This window comes from Sphaerulina musiva (genome assembly GCF_000320565.1).
Source record: "Sphaerulina musiva SO2202 unplaced genomic scaffold SEPMUscaffold_11, whole genome shotgun sequence".
NCBI lineage: Eukaryota > Fungi > Ascomycota > Dothideomycetes > Mycosphaerellales > Mycosphaerellaceae > Sphaerulina > Sphaerulina musiva.
In genome coordinates this window covers 669,604-689,629 of record NW_016017393.1, presented here as the reverse complement: position 1 = coordinate 689,629, position 20,026 = coordinate 669,604, and the positions used below count along the sequence as shown (strand labels likewise).

The 20,026-nt window shown below is 53.2% G+C and overlaps 8 protein-coding genes across 8 annotated transcripts; 4 read left to right on the top strand and 4 right to left on the bottom strand.

Annotated features, from left to right (window-relative positions):
• Window positions 1-304: 304 nt before the first annotated feature.
• SEPMUDRAFT_73143 (CBS-domain-containing protein) lies at window positions 305-2,701 on the bottom strand. The gene is made up of 2 exons (XM_016910013.1): window positions 2,451-2,701; window positions 305-2,400 (listed from the first exon to the last, which is right to left on the bottom strand). Exons 1-2 carry the CDS (start codon window positions 2,619-2,621, stop codon window positions 583-585), a joined length of 1,989 nt encoding a protein of 662 aa, XP_016757004.1. The 5' UTR covers window positions 2,622-2,701; the 3' UTR covers window positions 305-582.
• Window positions 2,702-2,842: 141 nt separating this feature from the next.
• SEPMUDRAFT_151790 (40S ribosomal protein S26E) lies at window positions 2,843-4,818 on the top strand. Its single transcript, XM_016907048.1, has 6 exons — window positions 2,843-2,891; window positions 2,947-3,074; window positions 3,186-3,288; window positions 3,357-4,419; window positions 4,518-4,633; window positions 4,719-4,818. The coding sequence occupies exons 1-4, from the start codon at window positions 2,869-2,871 to the stop codon at window positions 3,484-3,486; spliced, it is 384 nt and encodes a 127-aa protein (XP_016757002.1). The 5' UTR covers window positions 2,843-2,868; the 3' UTR covers window positions 3,487-4,419; window positions 4,518-4,633; window positions 4,719-4,818.
• SEPMUDRAFT_128468 (uncharacterized protein) lies at window positions 2,851-4,818 on the bottom strand. Its single transcript, XM_016902216.1, has 5 exons — window positions 4,719-4,818; window positions 4,518-4,633; window positions 3,357-4,419; window positions 2,947-3,288; window positions 2,851-2,891 (listed from the first exon to the last, which is right to left on the bottom strand). Exons 1-3 carry the CDS (start codon window positions 4,753-4,755, stop codon window positions 3,928-3,930), a joined length of 645 nt encoding a protein of 214 aa, XP_016757003.1. The 5' UTR covers window positions 4,756-4,818; the 3' UTR covers window positions 2,851-2,891; window positions 2,947-3,288; window positions 3,357-3,927.
• Window positions 4,819-4,971: 153 nt separating this feature from the next.
• Window positions 4,972-9,827, top strand: SEPMUDRAFT_151788 (uncharacterized protein). Its single transcript, XM_016907047.1, has 3 exons — window positions 4,972-7,392; window positions 7,446-7,880; window positions 7,939-9,827. The coding sequence occupies exons 1-3, from the start codon at window positions 5,221-5,223 to the stop codon at window positions 8,566-8,568; spliced, it is 3,237 nt and encodes a 1,078-aa protein (XP_016757001.1). The 5' UTR covers window positions 4,972-5,220; the 3' UTR covers window positions 8,569-9,827.
• A 427-nt stretch (window positions 9,828-10,254) lies between these two features.
• SEPMUDRAFT_151787 (importin beta-3 subunit) lies at window positions 10,255-14,241 on the top strand. The gene is made up of 3 exons (XM_016907046.1): window positions 10,255-10,591; window positions 10,700-13,620; window positions 13,676-14,241. The coding sequence occupies exons 1-3, from the start codon at window positions 10,409-10,411 to the stop codon at window positions 13,881-13,883; spliced, it is 3,312 nt and encodes a 1,103-aa protein (XP_016757000.1). The 5' UTR covers window positions 10,255-10,408; the 3' UTR covers window positions 13,884-14,241.
• Window positions 14,242-14,696: 455 nt separating this feature from the next.
• SEPMUDRAFT_151786 (uncharacterized protein) lies at window positions 14,697-16,551 on the bottom strand. Its single transcript, XM_016907045.1, has 2 exons — window positions 16,054-16,551; window positions 14,697-15,987 (listed from the first exon to the last, which is right to left on the bottom strand). Exons 1-2 carry the CDS (start codon window positions 16,486-16,488, stop codon window positions 14,782-14,784), a joined length of 1,641 nt encoding a protein of 546 aa, XP_016756999.1. The 5' UTR covers window positions 16,489-16,551; the 3' UTR covers window positions 14,697-14,781.
• A 242-nt stretch (window positions 16,552-16,793) lies between these two features.
• On the top strand, window positions 16,794-18,800 carry SEPMUDRAFT_128462 (mitochondrial carrier protein). Its single transcript, XM_016902215.1, has 2 exons — window positions 16,794-17,315; window positions 17,382-18,800. The coding sequence occupies exons 1-2, from the start codon at window positions 17,129-17,131 to the stop codon at window positions 18,488-18,490; spliced, it is 1,296 nt and encodes a 431-aa protein (XP_016756998.1). The 5' UTR covers window positions 16,794-17,128; the 3' UTR covers window positions 18,491-18,800.
• A 1-nt stretch (window position 18,801) lies between these two features.
• Window positions 18,802-19,827, bottom strand: SEPMUDRAFT_151781 (CDP-diacylglycerol--serine O-phosphatidyltransferase). The gene is made up of 2 exons (XM_016907044.1): window positions 19,414-19,827; window positions 18,802-19,344 (listed from the first exon to the last, which is right to left on the bottom strand). Exons 1-2 carry the CDS (start codon window positions 19,771-19,773, stop codon window positions 18,973-18,975), a joined length of 732 nt encoding a protein of 243 aa, XP_016756997.1. The 5' UTR covers window positions 19,774-19,827; the 3' UTR covers window positions 18,802-18,972.
• Window positions 19,828-20,026: the final 199 nt, after the last annotated feature.

Below are 20,026 nucleotides of genomic sequence, written 5' to 3'. Positions count from 1 at the left end.
CGTGTTGCAGCACTTGGAGGCGCTCCCCTCCACCGAGAGCCTATGACGTGTGATACCGCATATCACTTCATGTTTTGCTCGATTAGTGAGCAGTACCAGGTGTGATTATATGCAGAATCGGAGGCATGACTGTAAGCGATACGTGGCGTCGGGCAGGGTTGGGAAGTGGTTCCAATTCGGATTGGGACGATCATGCTAGACGTGCAAGATCGAGTAGATATCTTGGTTTTGTAATGCTGTCGGGTAGCTGTGGGTGGGCTTCGATGCAGGAGCAGGAGCAGAAGGGGAGAGAGGATGCTGGGGATGGTATTTGTTTTGCCTGATTCAACAAAGACGATGTTTCCACGGTCACACTGGCCCGTATGGCTCGCTGTGACAGAAAGGTCTCGCCAAGCAGCTGGTCTTGGAACAGATTTCGAACTCAACAATGGGGAGATCAAAACGTTATTAGTACCTAGTAGTACCAAAGAGACGGCCGTAGGGGCTTTCTGCTACATCTGACAGTACTGTGGTGGTATCAGTGCTTGTAAATTAGTTTCGGTGCGAGAACAACGCTAAAAGGGAATCACATAGCTCGCCAGGCTATCTACTCGAACGTCCAGCCATAAAAGTCACCAATATGACCACAGCGAGGACACCGATGGCTCCTGGCAGGAGGACCTCGTTGGGAACACCTTGGATAATCTGATCCTGGGCTTTGGCACCCTGCGATGCTGCAGCTTTGCGATCTCTGCGGCGCTGCGTGACACTTTGCTCTTCATCCTCATCTTCCGAAGACTCCTGTTGCCTGCGGCGTCGAACAGAGCTTTCTGTAGGTGTCGGAGGAATAATGGCAGGCTGCGGATCAAGTGTCGCTGGTATAGCTGGCTTTTCTGGGTCGTGCACGAACAAGTCGACTTTGTCTTTGCGTGCGTCTTTGGCCAGCATGATAGCCTCGAGCAGATCGTGGTCGGTGGTAATTGAGACTGTATCACCTTCGTTGTCCAAGTAACTGAGAGCAAATCCAGCATGCTGCAGCTTGCCGTTCTCGAACGCAGGCACACCGCCAATTACTTCTGCCTCATGGCCAAGCTTGTCAGCAATGGTACTCACGAGCTCTGGCATGCCTTGCGACGCAACAACGTGCAGCCGATGCACACGTCCTCCGGGAGCCTTGAATTTGAAGGTGAAAGGTACATCCTCTACAGCTCCAGCGAGCGCAGAGGCTTCCTCGTGCTCGATGCCGTTGTGAGAAGCAGAATCAGTCGGTAACACAGAGTCACCTCTGGTAAATTCGGCGCGATCGGGCGACATTATCGCTGATCTATCCGCATGGGGTGCGTGACTGCCACCTTCGCCGGACATCATGGATTCGGTCTCGTTCTCCATCGACATCCAGAACTTGTTCCATGCAGGACCTTCACTGTCGCCAGCGGCCATGCCGTTGATCTGGTCGAGTGTCGCATATGTGAGTTTCAAGACGTCTACCATGCCAACAATCTCGTCACTCTCCTTATTCATGACTGGAAGATTGAGGTAGTGCCCGTCATGCATCTTCCGCAGTGCCTGCTGGATGCTCATATCCATAGGCGCAAAATCTGGGTGTGGTGTCATGACGCGAATGACACTGCAGTTTGCAGGATCGAGCCCAGCGGCAATAACGCGAAGCACAACGTCTTTGGAAGTAAAGATGCCCGTAATCTGTCCCTGATCTTGCACAAGCACTGCAGTGGTGTGATTCTCCTTCATCAGCTGGGCGGCCTCCTTGACACTGGTGCGGACGGATACGGTAGTGGGTGGGAGACCGTTCAGAACCGACTCCAGAGTTGGCCCTGACATACGCTGTCTTACTGCCTCAACATACTGAATGACCTGTTGCGGTTGACTCGAGCCCAGTTCGGCTTGCACGCCCTCCAGTGCGTCGTAAAGCTTCTTGGATGAAGTGTACGCACGTTCCAGCTTCTCCATAGCCTCGTAGAAGCATTTTGTGATATCCAAAACTCCAGAGATGTCGTGATTTTCATCCATCACAGGTAAATGCCTGAACCCCTTGCGAACCATAAGATCTAGTGCGTCCGTTGCACTGGTGTCTGTCTTAGCACACAATGGGTTTTTCGTCATGATCTCCGCAATTGTCACGTTCCTTGCGTTCAAGCCAGCACCCACGACACGGAATGCCAGGTCCTTCGCAGTGAAGATTCCAGCAATACGATCATCATCATCGGTCACCAGCACACAGTCCTCCCTCTTGGCTGCCATCATCTGAGCAGCTTCGGTGACAGTCGTTCCTGGCTTAATCTGGAGGGCCTGGTTCGGCTTGAGGGCCAGAACAGTCCCCGGTGGTGCTTTGCGAGACTGTCGAGCTCGTCCGGCAGGGCCACGACGCTTTCCCAGGTCCTTCTCGAGCTTGCTTCGGATTGCCTAGATAACCATCAGCCCCTATTCACCAAGTGGCTGTAGAATGTCCCTACCTCATCTCGCTTTGACTGCTTGGCTCGACTTGCGCTGAAGGACGTGGGCGCTTCACTCGGTGTCGATTCGAGCTTCGGACGGGGGATGCCAGACAGGGTTCCACCCTCGAGGAAGGTCGCCTGTGGCCGTCCTCCTTTGGGCGTGCCACGAGCACCGCTGGCCGTCGACATGATGCCGCTGTTATGTTATGGATCACGGTTCGTTGCGCTATCCAACAGATGTCTGTTGTTGTGGTTGAGCTGATCGGAACAATACCTTAGTCGCGAAGTCCCGGGCACAGGTGCAACGTGAGAGTAAACATGGAGACTAAGAGGTGCTGACTAATCGGGGCCAAGACTCTTCATCGCACCTTCACACAATTGCACTTCCGACCCACGCCAATACTAACCCGACAGCATCACCACACAGTCGCCCAACATGGTCAAGAAGAGAGCATCCAAGTATAATGACACTCGCAATTCCGCTGTTATTAGAAAAGTACTGACAGCCTTGCAGCGGTCGCAACAAGAAGGGCCGCGGCCACGTCAAGCCAATCCGATGCTCCAACTGCTCGCGATGCACGCCCAAGGACAAGGCAATCAAGAGATTCACCATTCGCAACATGGTTGAATCCGCTGCTATCCGTATGTACCAACCATTATATGGCTGAAGAACACGGTGCTCCCGCGGGGAGCGGCAGTTTTGAAAAGCATTGTTGTGAAATAATAAGAAACTGAGAGGACAACGATGAATAGGTGATATCTCGGATGCCTCTGTGTTCGCAGAGTACGCAGTGCCAAAGATGTACTTGAAGCTCCAGTACTGCGTCTCGTGCGCTATCCACGGCAAGATTGTCCGGTACGCAGGCACAACAGATCAAAGACTCTCAAACGAGGGACATGTGAAGTGCTGACTTGGAGGAACAGTGTCCGCTCGCGCGAGGGTCGCCGCAACCGTGCACCACCGCCACGTGTTCGATACAACAAGGACGGCAAGAAGATCCAGCCAGGTCAGGCCCAGGGTCCTAAGCCACTTGGTGCCCAGGCTGCTGCTTAAGCACATTACGAACGAAATGGAGCATTGGGTATGAAGTGAAATTCGGACGGACGTCACGCAGTCGGCAAGTCGGAGAAAGTCCGAAAACCCGGAAATCTGAGAGTGGCACGCAGTACTCGAAAAGAGCGCAAGCCGATTCAGCTGTGGTCTGCGAAGTCCCGAGTAGCTTCGAATGAACTGAGTACGAAACCGCCTTCTCCAACCAGAATATTGTCCCTCCTCGTGGTGAGAGTAGTCGGCTTTTGCTCGTCAGTATTGAAGCAACGCCTATTGCTCCCGAACCGTCATTGCAGTTGTGCCTATCGTCCACACTCAGCACGGCGCAGAATACGAGGACCACAGGAGGCAGCGTAATATTAAGCGCTGCACATCACCACAGTGCAGCGCATAGGCATCAGACTGACCTCAATGCATTCGTACATTATTCGTTACTGCTAACTCTCATTCCGCACGCTTCTTGCTGGAGTCCTCTTGCCCTCCTACGCCTGCGGCTGCTTTCGCTGTCTCAGCCCCTTCGTCCTCCCAGTAGTCCTCTTCGTTTTCGTCCCATTCGTTCAACTCCTGCGTGACATCCGTCACTTTGGCTGCTCCTCCACCTGCCTGAGCATCAACCACCCCGCTTTCCTGAGCTCCAAGGCCTGGCCCTTCCCCAAGTTCTACGTCCGCATCTTCCGTCGCTTCGCCTGGGACAATATCATAAGTCTTGTTCTTCCTCTTGCGCTCCAACATACGTTTGTGGTACCAACTACATAAGAGTAGGGCGCATGAGGAGCCCACGACATTCGCGGCAATGTCAAAAGGGTCGAAGTCGCGGTCGTTCGGGAGAAAGGCTTGGACTACCTCAGAACCGATTGAGAGGCCAGTTGTTACGGCGAGGAGAGTAAGATGGATGGCGCGGCGTCTTGTAGTTTCAATGATCCAATAGAATGCTGTCTTGAATTGCTGTTAGCATTCTGCCTTGACCTATTCTCATGCCATAGCTTGGCCGCCTGGCCGATTCGATCACTGTCGCAAGACAAGTAGCCACTCACTGTGAGTAGGAAGAAAGTCACAAAATGTAGTCCCTTGTCACTCTGGCCATAGCTAGGGATCTTGGACGTTGACAGTCCTAGATATGCCGACAGCAGCAGCAGCACGCCAAAGGCACCTTCAAGCTATGGTTAGCGATTACATGTACTTCCCACCGCTGTTACGCTGGAGGCCTCGGCGCATGTCAGTTCTTCAGGGCTTACCCGCGAAGGGTTGGCGAACTCGTAGACCCGTAGACATCATTGCTGCGGTGACATGGTATAGGAGTGCTTGCAACTACAAGCGAGGTAGGTAGTTTCTAGCTGTGTCTGCCAGGTTGATGTGAGATCACGAGGCTTGCTGTATATGTAGTTCTTAGTGAAGAGCCGCCCTGCCCACCGTCTCGGTTATGTAAGCGTCGGCTCATGGGACCGCGACATCACTTCGAGGCCTCATTGCATTCCCATCAGAATTCATCTTTGACCATCGCCAGATACGCACGCTCGCATCTGTATCGAACTCACATTGCGCTCACGATTCGAATGACACTGATCTCGTCCTGATCAACCGCGAGGCTGAGGAGATAATTGACAAAGCCAACATCCGCCTACGACGGGGTCGCGCTCACGATCCGAATGCACTTTCGTCCGCATTGAACTCGCGACTGGCACTTCCTACTACGGCGCGTACTATGAGGGGAGATCGCTCTAGTAGGGACGCTACATAATGCGGCCTGCGCTCAATGGCATCTCCCATCACGGCCCAGGCATGGTGAATGGGGCGGCCGCGGACGAGGACGTCGAGGAGGATCCCGTGCACGTGCTGCTGAAAGCGCGCATGGAAGCTGCAGAGGCAAAGCTCAATGCGCTCTTCGGAACAGACGGACGACAGCGACGCGCTGGCAAGAGACCTGCAGACTCGACTACACCACCCTCCGAGACTCGCGCAGAAGAGAGCGCCAAGACTTCTGCTCCACCGAAGAAGGCCGCTCGACAGATTGACGATGATTATGGGGATGATGACGACGACGAGGAAGATGAGGAAGGGACGGATAAGGAGAGCCCACTGAGAGCAAAGGGTAAGACGGCCTTACCGAACGGCTTGTCCCCACACGCGATCAGATCACCAGCACCTTCAGTCAAGCTCTCGACTCCGGCCACGCTCAAGCAGACGGCGACTGCTCTTTCTGAGCAGGGGAAAAGCTCGGAAGATGTGCGCAAACAACTGGAGCAGGAGAAGAAGGCTGCGGCCGAGGCTGCAAAGTACAGCTTTCAGAGCATGTTCTACACGCTGGAAAGCGATCGAGATGCCATGCTGGAGCAGCAGAAGCTGGACGAGCTGGATCGCGAAGTGGACAATGAAATATCAGGGGGTCCGAATGGCCAAGCCAACACAAGCGCATCTAACGCACCTACAACCTCTGCCGCTACTACGCAAGGGAGCCTGGGAAGTGCCGACCTCGGCGCCTCGAGCCTAACACTCAAGCATCTCATTGCCCGAATAGATGCGAAAAGAGATATGGTCAAAGCATCCGACAACCAGCTACGCACACTCATATCGGAGGTGAGAAAAGGTCGCAGCAAGTGGGCAAGCGAGGACCGTGTAGGACAGGAAGAGCTCTATGAGGCTGCAGAGAAAGTCCTGATGGAGCTCAAAGCCATGACGGAATACGCTCAACCGTTCTTGACTCGAGTTAGCAAGCGGGAGGCTCCGGACTACTACACGCTCATCAAGCAACCAATGGACATTGGAACCATGATCAAGCGGCTGAAGCAGTTGCAATACAAAAGCAAAAAGGAATTTGTGGACGACCTCAATCTGATCTGGGCGAACTGCTTGAAGTACAACTCGGAGCCTGCACATCCTTTGAGGAAGAAGGCGCTGTATATGCGCAAGGAGACCGACAAGCTTACACCACTCATACCAGAAATCGTGATACGAGATCGAGCCGAAGTCGAGGCGGAGGAGCGCCGTCTTCATGCTGGTGACGAAGACAGTGATGAGGATGATGCACCGATCATGGCTTCGCGTGGCCGCAAAGCGCCGAAAAAAGGCGGACCAACAGCATCTGCGAGAAAGAGTGTCGGTGGTCCCTCTATAGCTGTGGAAGACGCATCTTCCACCCCAGCACCAGACGCAAAACCGGTCTTGCATTCTCAGGCGTCAAATTTACGAAACGATCTCCTTCGAGAAGACTCGGAAATACCTGATGTCGGCTCCGCCGGATTCAGCACTCCTCCTCCTGGATTAACCACGCCTATGCCGAATGGCATTCACGGTACCGCTGTCCACGGCAGCCAAGCTGATTTAATGGAGATTGATGGTCCGTCAGTCCTCAGCACCTCAACAGAGGACGCGGACGACGATGATACAGAGTTCAAGACCTGGAAGCAAGTCACAAAGAAAGATCGAGCACTAGCTGCTGCAGAACGCAACCGGCTCTTTCGTGGCGAGCACCTCAATGCGGAGGAGCCTGCATTGTTAAGATCCAAGGTCGGCATGCGGAGATGGATTCGACAACAGAAAATGATCTCTGACAAGCCAGCTATTGACGCCGAGTCGTCAGACTACGTAGCGGCCGACGAGGCCGATGCCACTGCCGGCGGCGAAACACTCGCCGAGGGAATAGAGGGAGAGGAGGACTCCACATTGCCCGATTACTATAACCCGCTGTCTGCGATACCTGATCTCGATCCGCATTGGAAATGGACGACAGACTCCGAAGGCCACGCATTGCCCCAGACGGAGGATCATATGCGTTACTACCCAAAAGACAACTACAAGATCACGCAAGGTACGCTCAACAAGAAGCTAGAGGCGAACATACGACAAATGCAGGAGACTCGCAAAGTTTGTGCGAAGATTGGCGTTGTGAAGCAGATGCAGATCCAAGCGCAGGTAAAGTAGCTCTACAACCGAACAGACGGCGAGTTGTGCTAACACCTTGACAGACCTACCAGAATCAATTTCAGAAGTACGAGCCGCAGCCGTTCGAAGAGCAAGACCCAGGAACTATAGTTGTTTCAGAAGACGGCCCCCTTCTGGCCCCATGGCTCAATCGAGAGGCGTTTCAAAAGTCCATTGGCAAAATCTTCTACCACGCCGGCTTCGAGGACTTCCAGCCCTCTGCATTCGAGAGTATCACCGATATCGCGATCGACTTCTTCGTAAAGGTTGGCCGAGACATGAAGCAGTACCACGAACAACCCCCGCAGAATGGTACTGCAGCACCGTTCACGTTTGAAGAGCAGGTCCTTCACACCCTGGACGAAAACGGTCTGGATATAGATGCATTGGAGTCGTGGGTCAAGGATGATGTTGAGCGGCAAGGCAACAAACTTGGAGTGATGCATGAGAGGATGAAATCACACCTGGCAGATCTTTTGGTAAGTCTCAGCTGGAGCTGTGTGACGTCGAGAACTGTTTCATTGACTTCTTTTGCAGCGGCCTGCTTTGGGCGATCACGCTGGTGCAGATGGAGTCGGTGCCTTCAACGATGGCAGCGAGCAATTCGTTGGCGGCGACTTCGCTGAAGACCTTGACGAAGACTTCTTCGGGTTCCGTGAGCTCGGTCTTGCCGAAGAATTCGGCCTTGAGTCTCTCAGCGTGCCTTTGCATTTGCTACAGAACCGCATGTACGCTTATCACCAGGCGCAGAACCAAGGACCGATTACGAGTGGTGGCCTCATCTTCGAGCCGCCGACCCCATACGACGCCATTTCCCAAGACACTTTGTCACATCAGATTGGCCTGGTGCAGGATTTCTTCCGCAACAAGCTGCGCAACTCGCGCGAGGACGCACTTGTTGAGGATGAGGATCTTCCTTTGAAGCAGAAGTTTCCGAAGCCCAGGTTGCCGCCGACCGGGAAGATAACCTCCCCGCGCAAGAGACCTCTTCGAGAACAGGCTCAGGCAGCGAAGAAGAAGCGCAAGCTCGAGGAGAGCGCGAGTAGCAAACCGATACAGCCTCTCAAACTGCAAATGCCTGCAGCACAAACAAATGGGGTCGATCCAGGAAAGAACGCATCCGCAGACATTGATGCGCCGATAACGCCTCAAAGTCCTGATAACTAAAAACGAGTTCCAGCGGCTGTAGCACCCGGCAACGGAGAGATGAGGACGAGCTTTGCAGATATGCCAGTTTCGGTGTCCGTACATGCAGACTGAGTCCTCCAACAAGCCAAGGTGAATCAGCGAGGAGTCTCGTCGACCGATGAAGCCACGATGGATATGGATGCGCATCAGAGCGCCATGACCAAGCTCGATCAGAACAACTCACCACGAGTGCACTAGCTACAAGTCCATGATGGACCTTGTAAGGTACAAAGTTGTGTGCGAGAATCTGGCAGAGAGACTCGGAGCAGGGATATACGACATGGGAATCACATGCTGCATGATCCAGCTCCAAAGTGAAGGCGATGGCATCACTTGGTTCAAGCAACCTGATTTAAGATCTAAGCTTCCCATTGGAAGTGATGCTGCTCCCGATCTACTGACTCGGAAGAATTGGATAAGCAGGAGGTCGCAGAGGATTACGGTTCTGAAGCAGGCAATGATGCGGGCAGCTATCTTGCTGGTGTCGTTCATTGTCAAGGTAAGTTGTATACGGGCGTGCTATGGAGCACCGCGCTCTGTCGCTACCGAAGACGAGGACAACGAATCCGCTCGAAGGACAGCGATGGGAGGAAAGGTTTATCACTATTCGCGGCCGGCTATCGCACCATAATAAGCTGTGATTAAGCCTTCTCTTCTCGCCCCAAATCGGCGGATGTTGCACATCTGCCGACACAGAGCCGGATTCCGAGCGCAATGGAGGGGAGAAGGGAAATGGAGGGTTTGGGGGGAGTGCAACAGTACGAGTATGGATTGGACAGGGCGTTTCAGGATGGTTGTGTATTCACTGGGTGGGTGAGGTGCCTTTCTGTTTGAATTTGCGCGAGATTCCCCCAAGTCTGTCCAGGCAAACAGGCAGTTACTGAAAGCATCAGGAGGGGCGGGACTGGAGATTGTGAAGTTTTTCTTTTGACTTGGGTTACGAGCAGAGGTGGAGTGCGGCATTGATTTGGAGGCGGCATCAAGCTGGAGCATCGAGGATACCAATGGGCCACGATGTCGCGCCTCGATGGCGAGGTTTGGATACGCGCCTGTACGTAAATCCATGGGTAATTGCTGGAAAGCTGCGTGAGGTATACAGAAGGCTGCAACTCTGAGATGGGATGATGGAAAAGCAATAGGCTCCGGTCATTCATCAATGCACTATCTGAAGGGTTCCACTCGAGATACTTTTGACAGTGGAGAGAGTAGCTGAATGTATGTATGAGGTGGCATTCTTCTTCCCGCTCCACTCTTGAGACAGGGGGTGAATATCCATTCCAACGTTTGTTATTATAGTTTCTGATAAGACCTAGCTGTTTTGCGCCAAGAAACTGTGGTTGCTGGGGAAGAAGATGACGACGAAGAAGAAGAAGAAGAAGAAGAAGAAGAATGTTGGAGAGGGTTCGAGCAGATACTGTACAGTAGTAGACGAGTAGGAGGTAGTGAGGTGGATGCCCCCGCCCGCCACTTTCGAGGCTCGTGGCTCGTGCGTCCCTCTCGCTTCTTCTCTCCACAGCCGCCACGAGCCCTCCCAAAGAAAGAGGGTCCCTCCGAATCCGACGGGATCGTGAGAAGGTTATTGGCCTCGAATTGCTGCCTTTTTTTTGTAAATCATCACAAACATTCTTCTGCCCTTCGCTTCCTTACCTACCTCCTACCTTACCCACCACCACCTTGCCCACATTCTTGCACCGCCTGGCACGCGAATTGAGCAACCTTCGCCCGTCTGCCCGCACCACTCTCAAAAAACACGACGCCGCCCAGGTTTTATATGGACACGCCGAAACAGTAACCTCGACAAGCGGAAAGAGACGTCAACATGTCGGTGTTGCCTGCAGAAGTGCACACGGCGCTGGCCCAGCTGCTGCAGGGCTTGCAAAGCACCGACAACACAGCCAGAACTGCTGCTGAAGAGCAGCTCAACGCCGAATGGGTCTCGCAGCGTCCCGACCTGCTGCTGACTGGCTTGGCTGAGCAGATGCAAGGCGCGAACGACGACGGTGTGAGTTGCCTGCCTCCCGATCTTGCACTCCCTCTGCTACACACCGTACACGACGTGTCGCCGATGACACTCAAGTGTGTTCAGACTGACTGATACACATCCCCTCAGACGAGAAGTTTTTCCGCTGTCATCTTTCGAAGGATCGCGACTCGAACCACGAAAGACGCCCTTTCGGGCGATAACAAGGAAATCTTCCTGCAGCTGGGCGCGAACTCGAAAGTGGACGTCCGAACGAAACTGCTGCAGAGCTATGCCGCCGAGCCAAACAAAACCGTACGACACAAGATTGCCGACGCAGTCGCAGAAATCGCGAGACAATATACCGACGAGCAAGTCCCAGGTATCGATGGTGGAAGAGACACATGGCCGGATCTGCTCGGTGCGCTATACCAGGCGAGCCAGAGCACTGATGCAGATGTACGAGAGAGCGCGTTCAGGATCTTCGAGGCCACGCCGGGCATCATCGAGAAGCAGCACGAGGATGTGATCATCCAAGTGTTCCAGAAGGGTATCAAAGATGAGGACATGAAAGTGAGGATTGCAACAATGAAGGCCTTCTCTGCCTTCTTCCAGTCCTTGAGCAAAAAGGCACAACCGAAGTATTACACCTTGATCCCCGATATCCTGGGTACACTGGTGCCCCTGAAAGAGTCGCGCGACTCGGATGGTCTGACGGAAGCACTCATGGCCGTCATTGAGCTGGCTGAGGTGTGTTCAAAGGCATTCAAAGGTGTTTTTGGTCCCCTTGTACATGTCACCATCGAGATGATCGCCGATAAAGAGCTGGAAGATCAAGCGAGGCAGAATGCGCTCGAGCTCATGGCAACATTCGCCGATTACAATCCGAAAATGTGCAAGTCGGACAAGAACTACATCAACGACATGGTCACGCAATGTCTCTCCATGATGACAGATGTCGGTCAAGACGATGAGGATGCCGAGGAGTGGAATGCGCAAGAGGACGTGGACTTCGATGAGAGTGACTCCAACCACGTTGCAGGCGAGCAGACCATGGATCGTTTAGCTAACAAGATCGGCGGTAAGGATCTACTTCCGCCAACTTTCACTTGGCTGCCACGGATGTTGCAGTCGAGCAACTGGAGGGACAAGCACGCCGCTTTGATGTGCATCTCCGCTATCAGCGAGGGTTGTGCAGAAATAATGGAGAACGAGCTGGACCAGGTCTTGCAACTGCTATTGCCAACCCTTCGAGATGACCATCCGCGTGTCCGTTGGGCTGCTTGCAATGCCCTTGGGCAGATGAGCACCGATTTCAAGGGCACGATGCAAACCAAGTATCACAGCGTTGTTCTGCCTGCGCTCATTGAGACCTTGAATGCGCCCGAGCCAAGGGTGCAGTCCCACGCTGCTGCCGCGCTGGTAAATTTTTGTGAAGAGGCCGAAAAGGAAGTTCTCGAGCCATACTTGGACAGACTGCTTACGAATCTTATGCAACTGCTCAGGAGCCCTAAGCGGTTTGTGCAGGAGCAGGCCTTGTCGACTATTGCAACTGTCGCGGACTCAGCGGAGAGCACTTTCGGCAAATGGTATCCAGAGCTTATGCCGGCGCTTTTCAGTGCGCTTCAAGAGCCCAACGACCGCGAGAAGAGACTGCTTCGTGCGAAAGCCATGGAGTGCGCTACACTCATTGCGCTTGCCGTGGGTAAAGAACGCATGGGCCAGGATGCTATCAATCTGGTCAATGTTCTCGGCTCCGTACAACAGGGCATTGTTGATGACGATGATCCGCAAGAGAGCTATCTCCTCCACTGCTGGGGTCGCATGTGCAGGGTGCTCGGCCAAGACTTTGTGCCCTACCTGAAAACAGTCATGCCACCGCTTATGAAGTTGGCGCAAGCCAAAGCTGATATCCAGCTTTTGGACGACGAGGAGAATGTGCAGCAAATTGAACAGGAAGAAGGATGGGAACTTGTGCCTCTCAAGGGCAAGTATATCGGCATCAAGACAAGCACACTGGATGACAAATTCATGGCCATTGAGCTTATTACCGTCTACTCCCAGAACCTTGAGGCTGGCTTTGCGCCTTACGTCCTTGAGATCATGGAGAAGGTCGCTATCCCAGGTCTAGCATTCTTCTTTCACGACCCAGTGCGGGTTGCTTCTGCCAAGGCTGTTCCTCAACTGCTTAACTCATTCAAGGTGGCATACGGCATTAACTCGAATGAGTATGCCACTCTCTGGAAGGGTACGATCGGGAAAGTCCTGGAAGTTCTCGAGACTGAGCCGGCGATTGAGACACTCGCTGAGATGTACCAATGCTTTTATGAGGCGGTTGAGGTTTCAGGAAAGGACTGTCTTTCCAACGACCAAATGGGACTGTTCATCACATCTGCCGAGACAGTGCTTAAGGATTACCAATCTCGTGTCCGGGAACGCGAGGAAGAGGCTAAGGACCGCGAGGATGGCGAGGAGCCTGGGGAGGAGTTCGAGTTTGCTGTCGAGGATGACCAGACCCTCCTTTCAGACATGAACAAGGCTTTCCACACAATCTTCAAGCATCAAGGACAGTCTTTCTTACCCCACTGGGAACGGCTGTTGGCCTACTACGACCTGTTTGTCACCAACCCGGATCCAACACAGCGACAGTGGGCTCTTTGTATTCTCGACGATGTGCTCGAGTTTTGCGGACCGGCATCGTGGCATTACTACTCACACATTGCACCACCACTCGTGGATGGTATGCGTGATGACGCTGCTGCAAATCGACAAGCCGCCTGCTATGGCGTTGGCGTTGCTGCGCACAAGGGTGGCGAGCAGTGGTCTGAATTTGCAGCTGGTAGCCTGCCTGTTCTCTTTCAAGTAACTCAACGACCCAACGCCAGGAGTGATGACGATGCTTTTGCGACTGAGAATGCTTGCGCGTCTATCGCCAAGGTTCTTCATTTCAACAGCAAGAAGGTACAGAATGCAGCTGAAGTCGTCGCGCACTGGGTCGATACGCTGCCAGTGATTAACGATGAAGAAGCTGCTCCTTATGCGTACAGCTTCCTCGCGCAACTGATCGACGAGTAAGTGCTACACATCGCCTATAGGTCTGCTCCTCTACTGACTCTTAATTGATAGCCAAAACCCAGCAGTCATGCATAAAGCAGCACAATGTTTCACTTTCATCGCTCAAGCCCTGGAAGCCGAGACGCTCCAAGGTCAAATGGCCCAACGCATAGTGGGTGCCGGGCGGAAACTGATCGCAACAGCTGGCCTCGATGCCAATCAATTACTTGGTGCTCTGCCGCCAGAGACACAGCGGACTGTCAGGGCCTTCTTCGGTTAGTGTGCGGTCATGAATGAATGGACAGACCCATTACCCGAGCTCAGCTTCAGCTCCCTGGCGTATTTACATGATTGGCGGTGGTCCTTTGCACGAAAAAGTGCTGTAAGATGGCGGAGCTCGTTACGTCCACGCTGGCATCACACCGCGGACCTCTGCTGCTTGGCTAATACGAGCACCGACTCCTTATTTCCTGCATCGAGCGTTGCCGCGAAGAGGAAGGGAGAGAGAAAGAGGGGTAGAAGTAGATATCATGCAAGCATGGTGTTGCATGATGTAACATCCCATTCCAGCGATTCATAGCACATTCACATCCATCTCTGCAGATATCGAAGACGACATCAATCAACGAGTCTGTTACCTAGCACGATCTGTATGATGTCAAGCAAAATTTGGCCTTGCACAGAAGGTACCTTAGGTACATGTAGGTGGGATACTCACATGCACCTGGTGATACCTGTAGTGATTAATGTCCGGTAAGGTAGGTACATATACCTTGGTGATGAGCTTCATTCGCAAAGCTTCAATTGACGTCGCCTACTTAGGTATCTACATGTCCCATCTTACCTACTTTTAGTTTCTTTCGCTTTCGCGCGTATGTACCTATGTGCGGTATATGGGTACGAGTCTCTGTACTTTCTATTGCAAAAAAGTCGCCGTGTCGCTACTACATCATGATATTGTAACTTTTTGTTGTTGATGACTGCCAGATCCAATAGGAAAAGAAAAAAGAAAAAAAAGGAAAAGGAAAAGGAAAAGGAACAGACTTTCCTCAAAAACAAACAATGGTGTTGGAAGAAAGGTACCTAGTGGAAAGACGGATGTAGCCCTTCGTCTATTCTACCTATACCTCTTTGCCCGCATCTAAACTGCACTGCGCGCGCCTGCCAGGGAAATCACATCACAACCCATTCCCATAACTCTTCACTCTTGACCAGTAAAACGCCTTATCATTCCTCAACTCGAATTTCCCCCAATCGTCAGTCAATTTATTGTAGCTCCAAAAGCCCTTCCACGCCAATTTGTTGTTTCTCGCAGCTTTCCCCGCATGTGCAAGTCCTAGATACATCTTGTAGGTATACTTGGACACCGCACCCTCTGTTTCCACCAACACGTCACCTTCGACTTCATCCTCTCCAGTTACAGGGTCGACGGTGCTGGAAGCAGGCCCGGAGAGGCGCCATCGGCCTCGAAGGGCGTCTTTCATGACTGCGGAAGGGACGTATTGCACGTTCCCGTGGTGGCTGTGGATGTTTTCTGGTATCAAGTGATGGACAACATCTGCCGGTTCCGAAATTGTGAGGAGAGAAATGCAGGAGCCGTCACGGAGAAAGCGGAGATAGCGAAAGTAGGTTACTACGTGGACTGGAGCTCCCCATGTTAGTGTATTGCCAACATTCGCTCCAGCACGAGTGTAGTTCACGGTGGAGATGTAGCAGCCATTGAACCGAATTCGGGGTCGAAATTTGAACATTTGACGCCAGGAGTTGGAGTAGGTGGATACGAGGAGCTGGTCGGTGAGAGCTGAGTACGCTCTAGCACGTTCCTCCAAGGTCGGAGGGAGAGCGACCTCTTTTTCCTCTTCGTGTTCTGCGCTGTAGCTTTGGCGAATGTAGGCATCTATGGCGTCGCTAGTGTCGATAGGCGACCCATCAATCTCGACGGCAAAGTCATAGTGCATTGCAGGAAAGCCATAGGGCGAGTCCATTGCCACGCGCTTCCAGATGGAGTCTTCTGTCAGAATGAGATACGCCAAGCGTTTGCAGACTTGTGCTACCTGTCCCAGAGCAGAGACATGATCCACTCCGAGGTCAGTAAGAATATGCGTGAGAAGTTCCTCTGGCAAGTCCGCAATTGGGCATCTTTCAGGCGGCGATAGACTTGACTTTGGTTCTGGCGGCTCGATGCGCAAAGCCGAGAACTGTTCCACGAGCTGCTTGAGTGTCGCTGGAAGACCTTCGCCGGATCTGCCATGCAGGGAGTGATGGTCGGTCCGAGGTACTGTTGCCGAAGCATTTGAAGGGTTGGGATTCGGTGCTTTGGGCTTCTGGAACATGGAAGGCGGAAAGTGTTTCCGCTTGTAGGCCTCGTGAACACCATCATCAAGCTACAACTTACCTCAGCATACCATCGAAAGAAACTGGAAGCAGGAGTGAGGATGGGGAAGGCACACTTTAAAGGCTTTCCTGTAATGTCTCATGCTTTCGCTCAGATTACCCTGGCTTTCTTTCTCTACAGCACGCTCGTAGTGCTCGAGTGCTGAACTAGGTTCTTCGACTACACTTCGGTCGAGCTCCTGTCCATCAGCTCCCAGCTTGAGCTGCTCTTCTTTGTCTGGCAGATCGTGATAGGCCTTCGGGTCCAAAACTTCATGAAATCGCTCATTGCGATGGGCTGAAAAAGACTCTATCGGTGCTGCAGAAGACCCCGACTCTTTGGCTCTTGACTTGCTCGCATCGACAGGGCCAGCGCGTGATGCTGAAGGTCCCGCCGATGCCTGCTTGTTTCTCGCCGAGACTTCTTCTCGCCACTTCTGTCGGAATGCCTCCAGCTCAGCCTCCGTCTCCGGTGCGGCGCTCGTACTAGGACTTCTGTCGTCTTGGCCCATTGTGATATGTGACAACGACAATCAGGTACGGTACGGTAGGGAGACTGGAGGGGGAGATTTGCCAGGGAGTGGAGGGTGAGGTGGTGACAAAGGACGAGGTGAAGCTCAGCCTCAGCGCGTGGGAATGAATGACGGACCCTGGTCACCCTAGACCCGTGGGATGCGCGCTTATCCCCATCGATAGAACTAGAATGCTAGCCAAAGCTTAGATTCGCCGCCATCGGATCGGGCGTCGTAGCTTCGAGAGAAATAAGAAAGCAAAAGTCATCGAATCATCGCTTCGTCACCCAAATCAGTCGATTGCAGTCGATTGCAGAACCACATCGCTACCCCTGACGGCATTATCACGGGAGCGCCGGACAGCGAGAGATTCGTGTGGGAGGACAAAGACATCACTACTTTACCGTTCGACCCACTGAGCTTGCGATAAGGAATTGGAGCGAGAGGAAGAGAGAAGATCAGTCTGATTGAGAGGAGAAACGTCGGTGCTGGCTGGCGGCGACATCACCCAGATCATGCGCGTCGAGGCGTGATTCTCGAGCAGAGGGAAAGATAGTACAAGGACAACACAACACCATCTCACACCACACCACACACGAATACAACATCACCCATCACGGCGGATACGCGAGACGCAGTAATGGCGACCAAGATGCATACACAAGGCCAGCGCCACGACAGAATAGACGGTGGCCCTGCTGCCACCCACGACAACACGCAAGGACTGCTGCCCTCATCGGCCATGCGTACGGCAGGAGACCCAGAAACGTCGCTATCGCAGAAGCTAATGTCTGCAGTCGTCGGCTCCGTCCTGACTTCCTTGGTTGGTGAGTGTCTACCAGAATCGTGGAATGGAGTTTGTCTGACCCGTAGCTAACCATTTTCTTCGATAGTCACGCCTCTAGACGTGGTCCGCGTGCGGCTACAAGCACAGAAGAGTCCGTCTCCCACCGCAAAACTGCCCTCCTTCCTGCAATTGCCTCCCAACCTCGGTGTCACTGCCTGTTGCCGCGAGGTCTTCTGGGTGCAAAATCAGTCGCAGTTCTGTGTTGCAGCTCCAGCGCACGAAGCAGCAGCAGCATCAGCGCCAGTAGTAGAATCCGCCATATCTGACTGTGCAGCAGCCGAGACCCAACGCCGCACAATCAACTCGACTTTCGATGGACTGCGAAAGATTGCCAGAAACGAAGGCTTCTGGACACTATGGCGAGGACTCAGTCCAACACTGGCGATGGGCATCCCTGCCAATGTCATCTACTTTGCGGGCTACGACTGGCTACGCTGGAATCCGCATAGCCCACTGAACGGCACAGTAAGAGACGAGCTCGCACCAGTCGTCGGAGGATCGCTCGCTCGAATCTTAGCTGCCGTCTGCGTCAGCCCCATCGAAATGCTTCGCACCCGAATGCAAGCAGCCCAACACGAGAACACAGGTGGAAAGGGTGTGATGCGAGTCACAATGCGGGGGATATCAGACATGGTTCGGGAGCAGGGAGTCCACACTCTCTGGAGAGGCATCACTTTGACCTTCTGGAGAGATGTACCCTTCTCGGCATTCTACTGGTGGGGCTACGAATGGGGGAGAAAGAGATTGGACGAAGGCCGTCGTCAAGCATATATGGGCTCAATCACTGGAAAACCACAAAACGAGACCCTCAGCCACACTGAGTTGCTTTACGATTCCTTCATCGCTGGAGCTGGATCGGGAGCCATCGCGGCTTTCGCCACGACGCCATTCGATGTTGGTAAGACGCGACAGCAGACTATGATGGACTCTGGCATTCCCGCCACAGAACGAGCTTTGCGGCCAGAGACGATGATGATGCCGAGGTTTCTGTACCACATCTATTGTACGGAAGGATGGTCTGGTCTGTTCAAAGGCTGGAGTGCACGAACTTTGAAGGTCGCGCCGGCTTGCGCTATCATGATTTCGAGCTATGAAGTCGGCAAGAAATTGGCCTTGGCTGCAAATCGAGAGAAGGCCGATCGTGAGGCTCTGTGAAATCGAGATGAGAGGTTGGGAAGGATGGACTCCCTCCACTCTCCACTGCGGTCGATTTTGTCGTAGCGTTTAGCGTTTGAGCGTTCGGTGGGCATACGACATGAAACAGAGCTCAGTCAGCTCAGTCAGGGTGTCAATACCCAAAGTGTAACAATACCAGAGGCATGGCGGAGTCGTTGGACACGCAGATGCCATTTACTTACTCACGATTAGCACTCGTCATGCAACGAAATTCGATGTGCAGAACGATGGAATCCCAGGATGACTCGTGACTTCCAGCTCTCTTAATATGAATGCGTATTGATCAATTCGGGAAACGGTTCAGAAAACAAGTTGAATTGCATATTGGGTATCTTCAACTGAAAGAGCACCACTCAAAACCACATCTGCTGTTCGTGCGCCTCGCTTGCTTGCTCGCCTTTCCTATGCTGACTCTCATTTTTCCTCTCCTGGCCACGATTCCATGCCCCATGTAGTGTCCTCTATGGCTTCGGGATATGCAGCGTCTTGCTCAACATACAGCAAGCATGCGCCAGCCATATTCCCACGACGGGATGGAACTCAAATATCGTGCCCGTTGCAATCGTTCCGTAAGGGATATTCTCTTGTACCCAACCTTTGTAGAGCCAGAAGGATACGAGGCCGGTGCTGAATGTCAAGCTCGTAGGGATGGGTAGTCCTTCAAAGTACTTTGCTTTTCCCGTGGCGTCTTTGGGCACGTTGCCGGTTGTCACGTTGAACCGTGCAAGACGAGCGAGCCCACCGAGGACAAAGAGCGTGAGAAGGAGCTGATCGAGCGGCGTTCGGATTCCAAGCGAGAATGCGCAGGCTGCTGGGGCAACGCCGAAGGAGATCTGCGTCATCATAACACACATTAGTCCTATTGAGAAGCATCAGGATTGTCGAAGACGTGATATGCGTACCAAATCCGCCAAAGAGTCCAACTCTGCGCCCATCAAACTGCTCTTCTTCCTCCATCGCGCGACTTTGCCGTCGAAAAAATCGAAGAATAGTCCTAGAGGCATGAGAGCCAAGGCAGCCCAGGCGTTTCCCGTGTCTTCGGGACGACCGATGCAGTAGCGGAGGGATGAAAGAACAGACATGACTCCGCAGAAGCCGTTCATGAGGGTGATCAGATCGGCGAGATGGTAGGCGCGCACGAGACTGAAGTGGCCTGGGTTGGGGTCGTTGAGGAGCCGCTCTTGTTTGTCCTTGGGCGGTTCTGATGCTACCTCCTTGGTGGACTGCTCGACTTCGTTGACCACGCCATTGCGTTTCGACATGTTGGGTGCTGGAGAGGGTGATGGATGTAGGTAGGTATGTGTGTGTGTGTGAGAGAGAGAGAGAGAGAGTGTGTGTGTGTGTATGAGTGGAGGTAGGTGAGGTGAAGGTCAGGTACAGGTATGTAGTAAGTCGAGAGAGCGTGCGTGTGTGTCGTCGACCGCAGCGCTTTGCAGGAAACAATCGATGGAACTGGGCAAGCTTTCACGTTCAGCGTCATCACGCGTCAGTCACGAGCTTTGGCGACGACCAGGG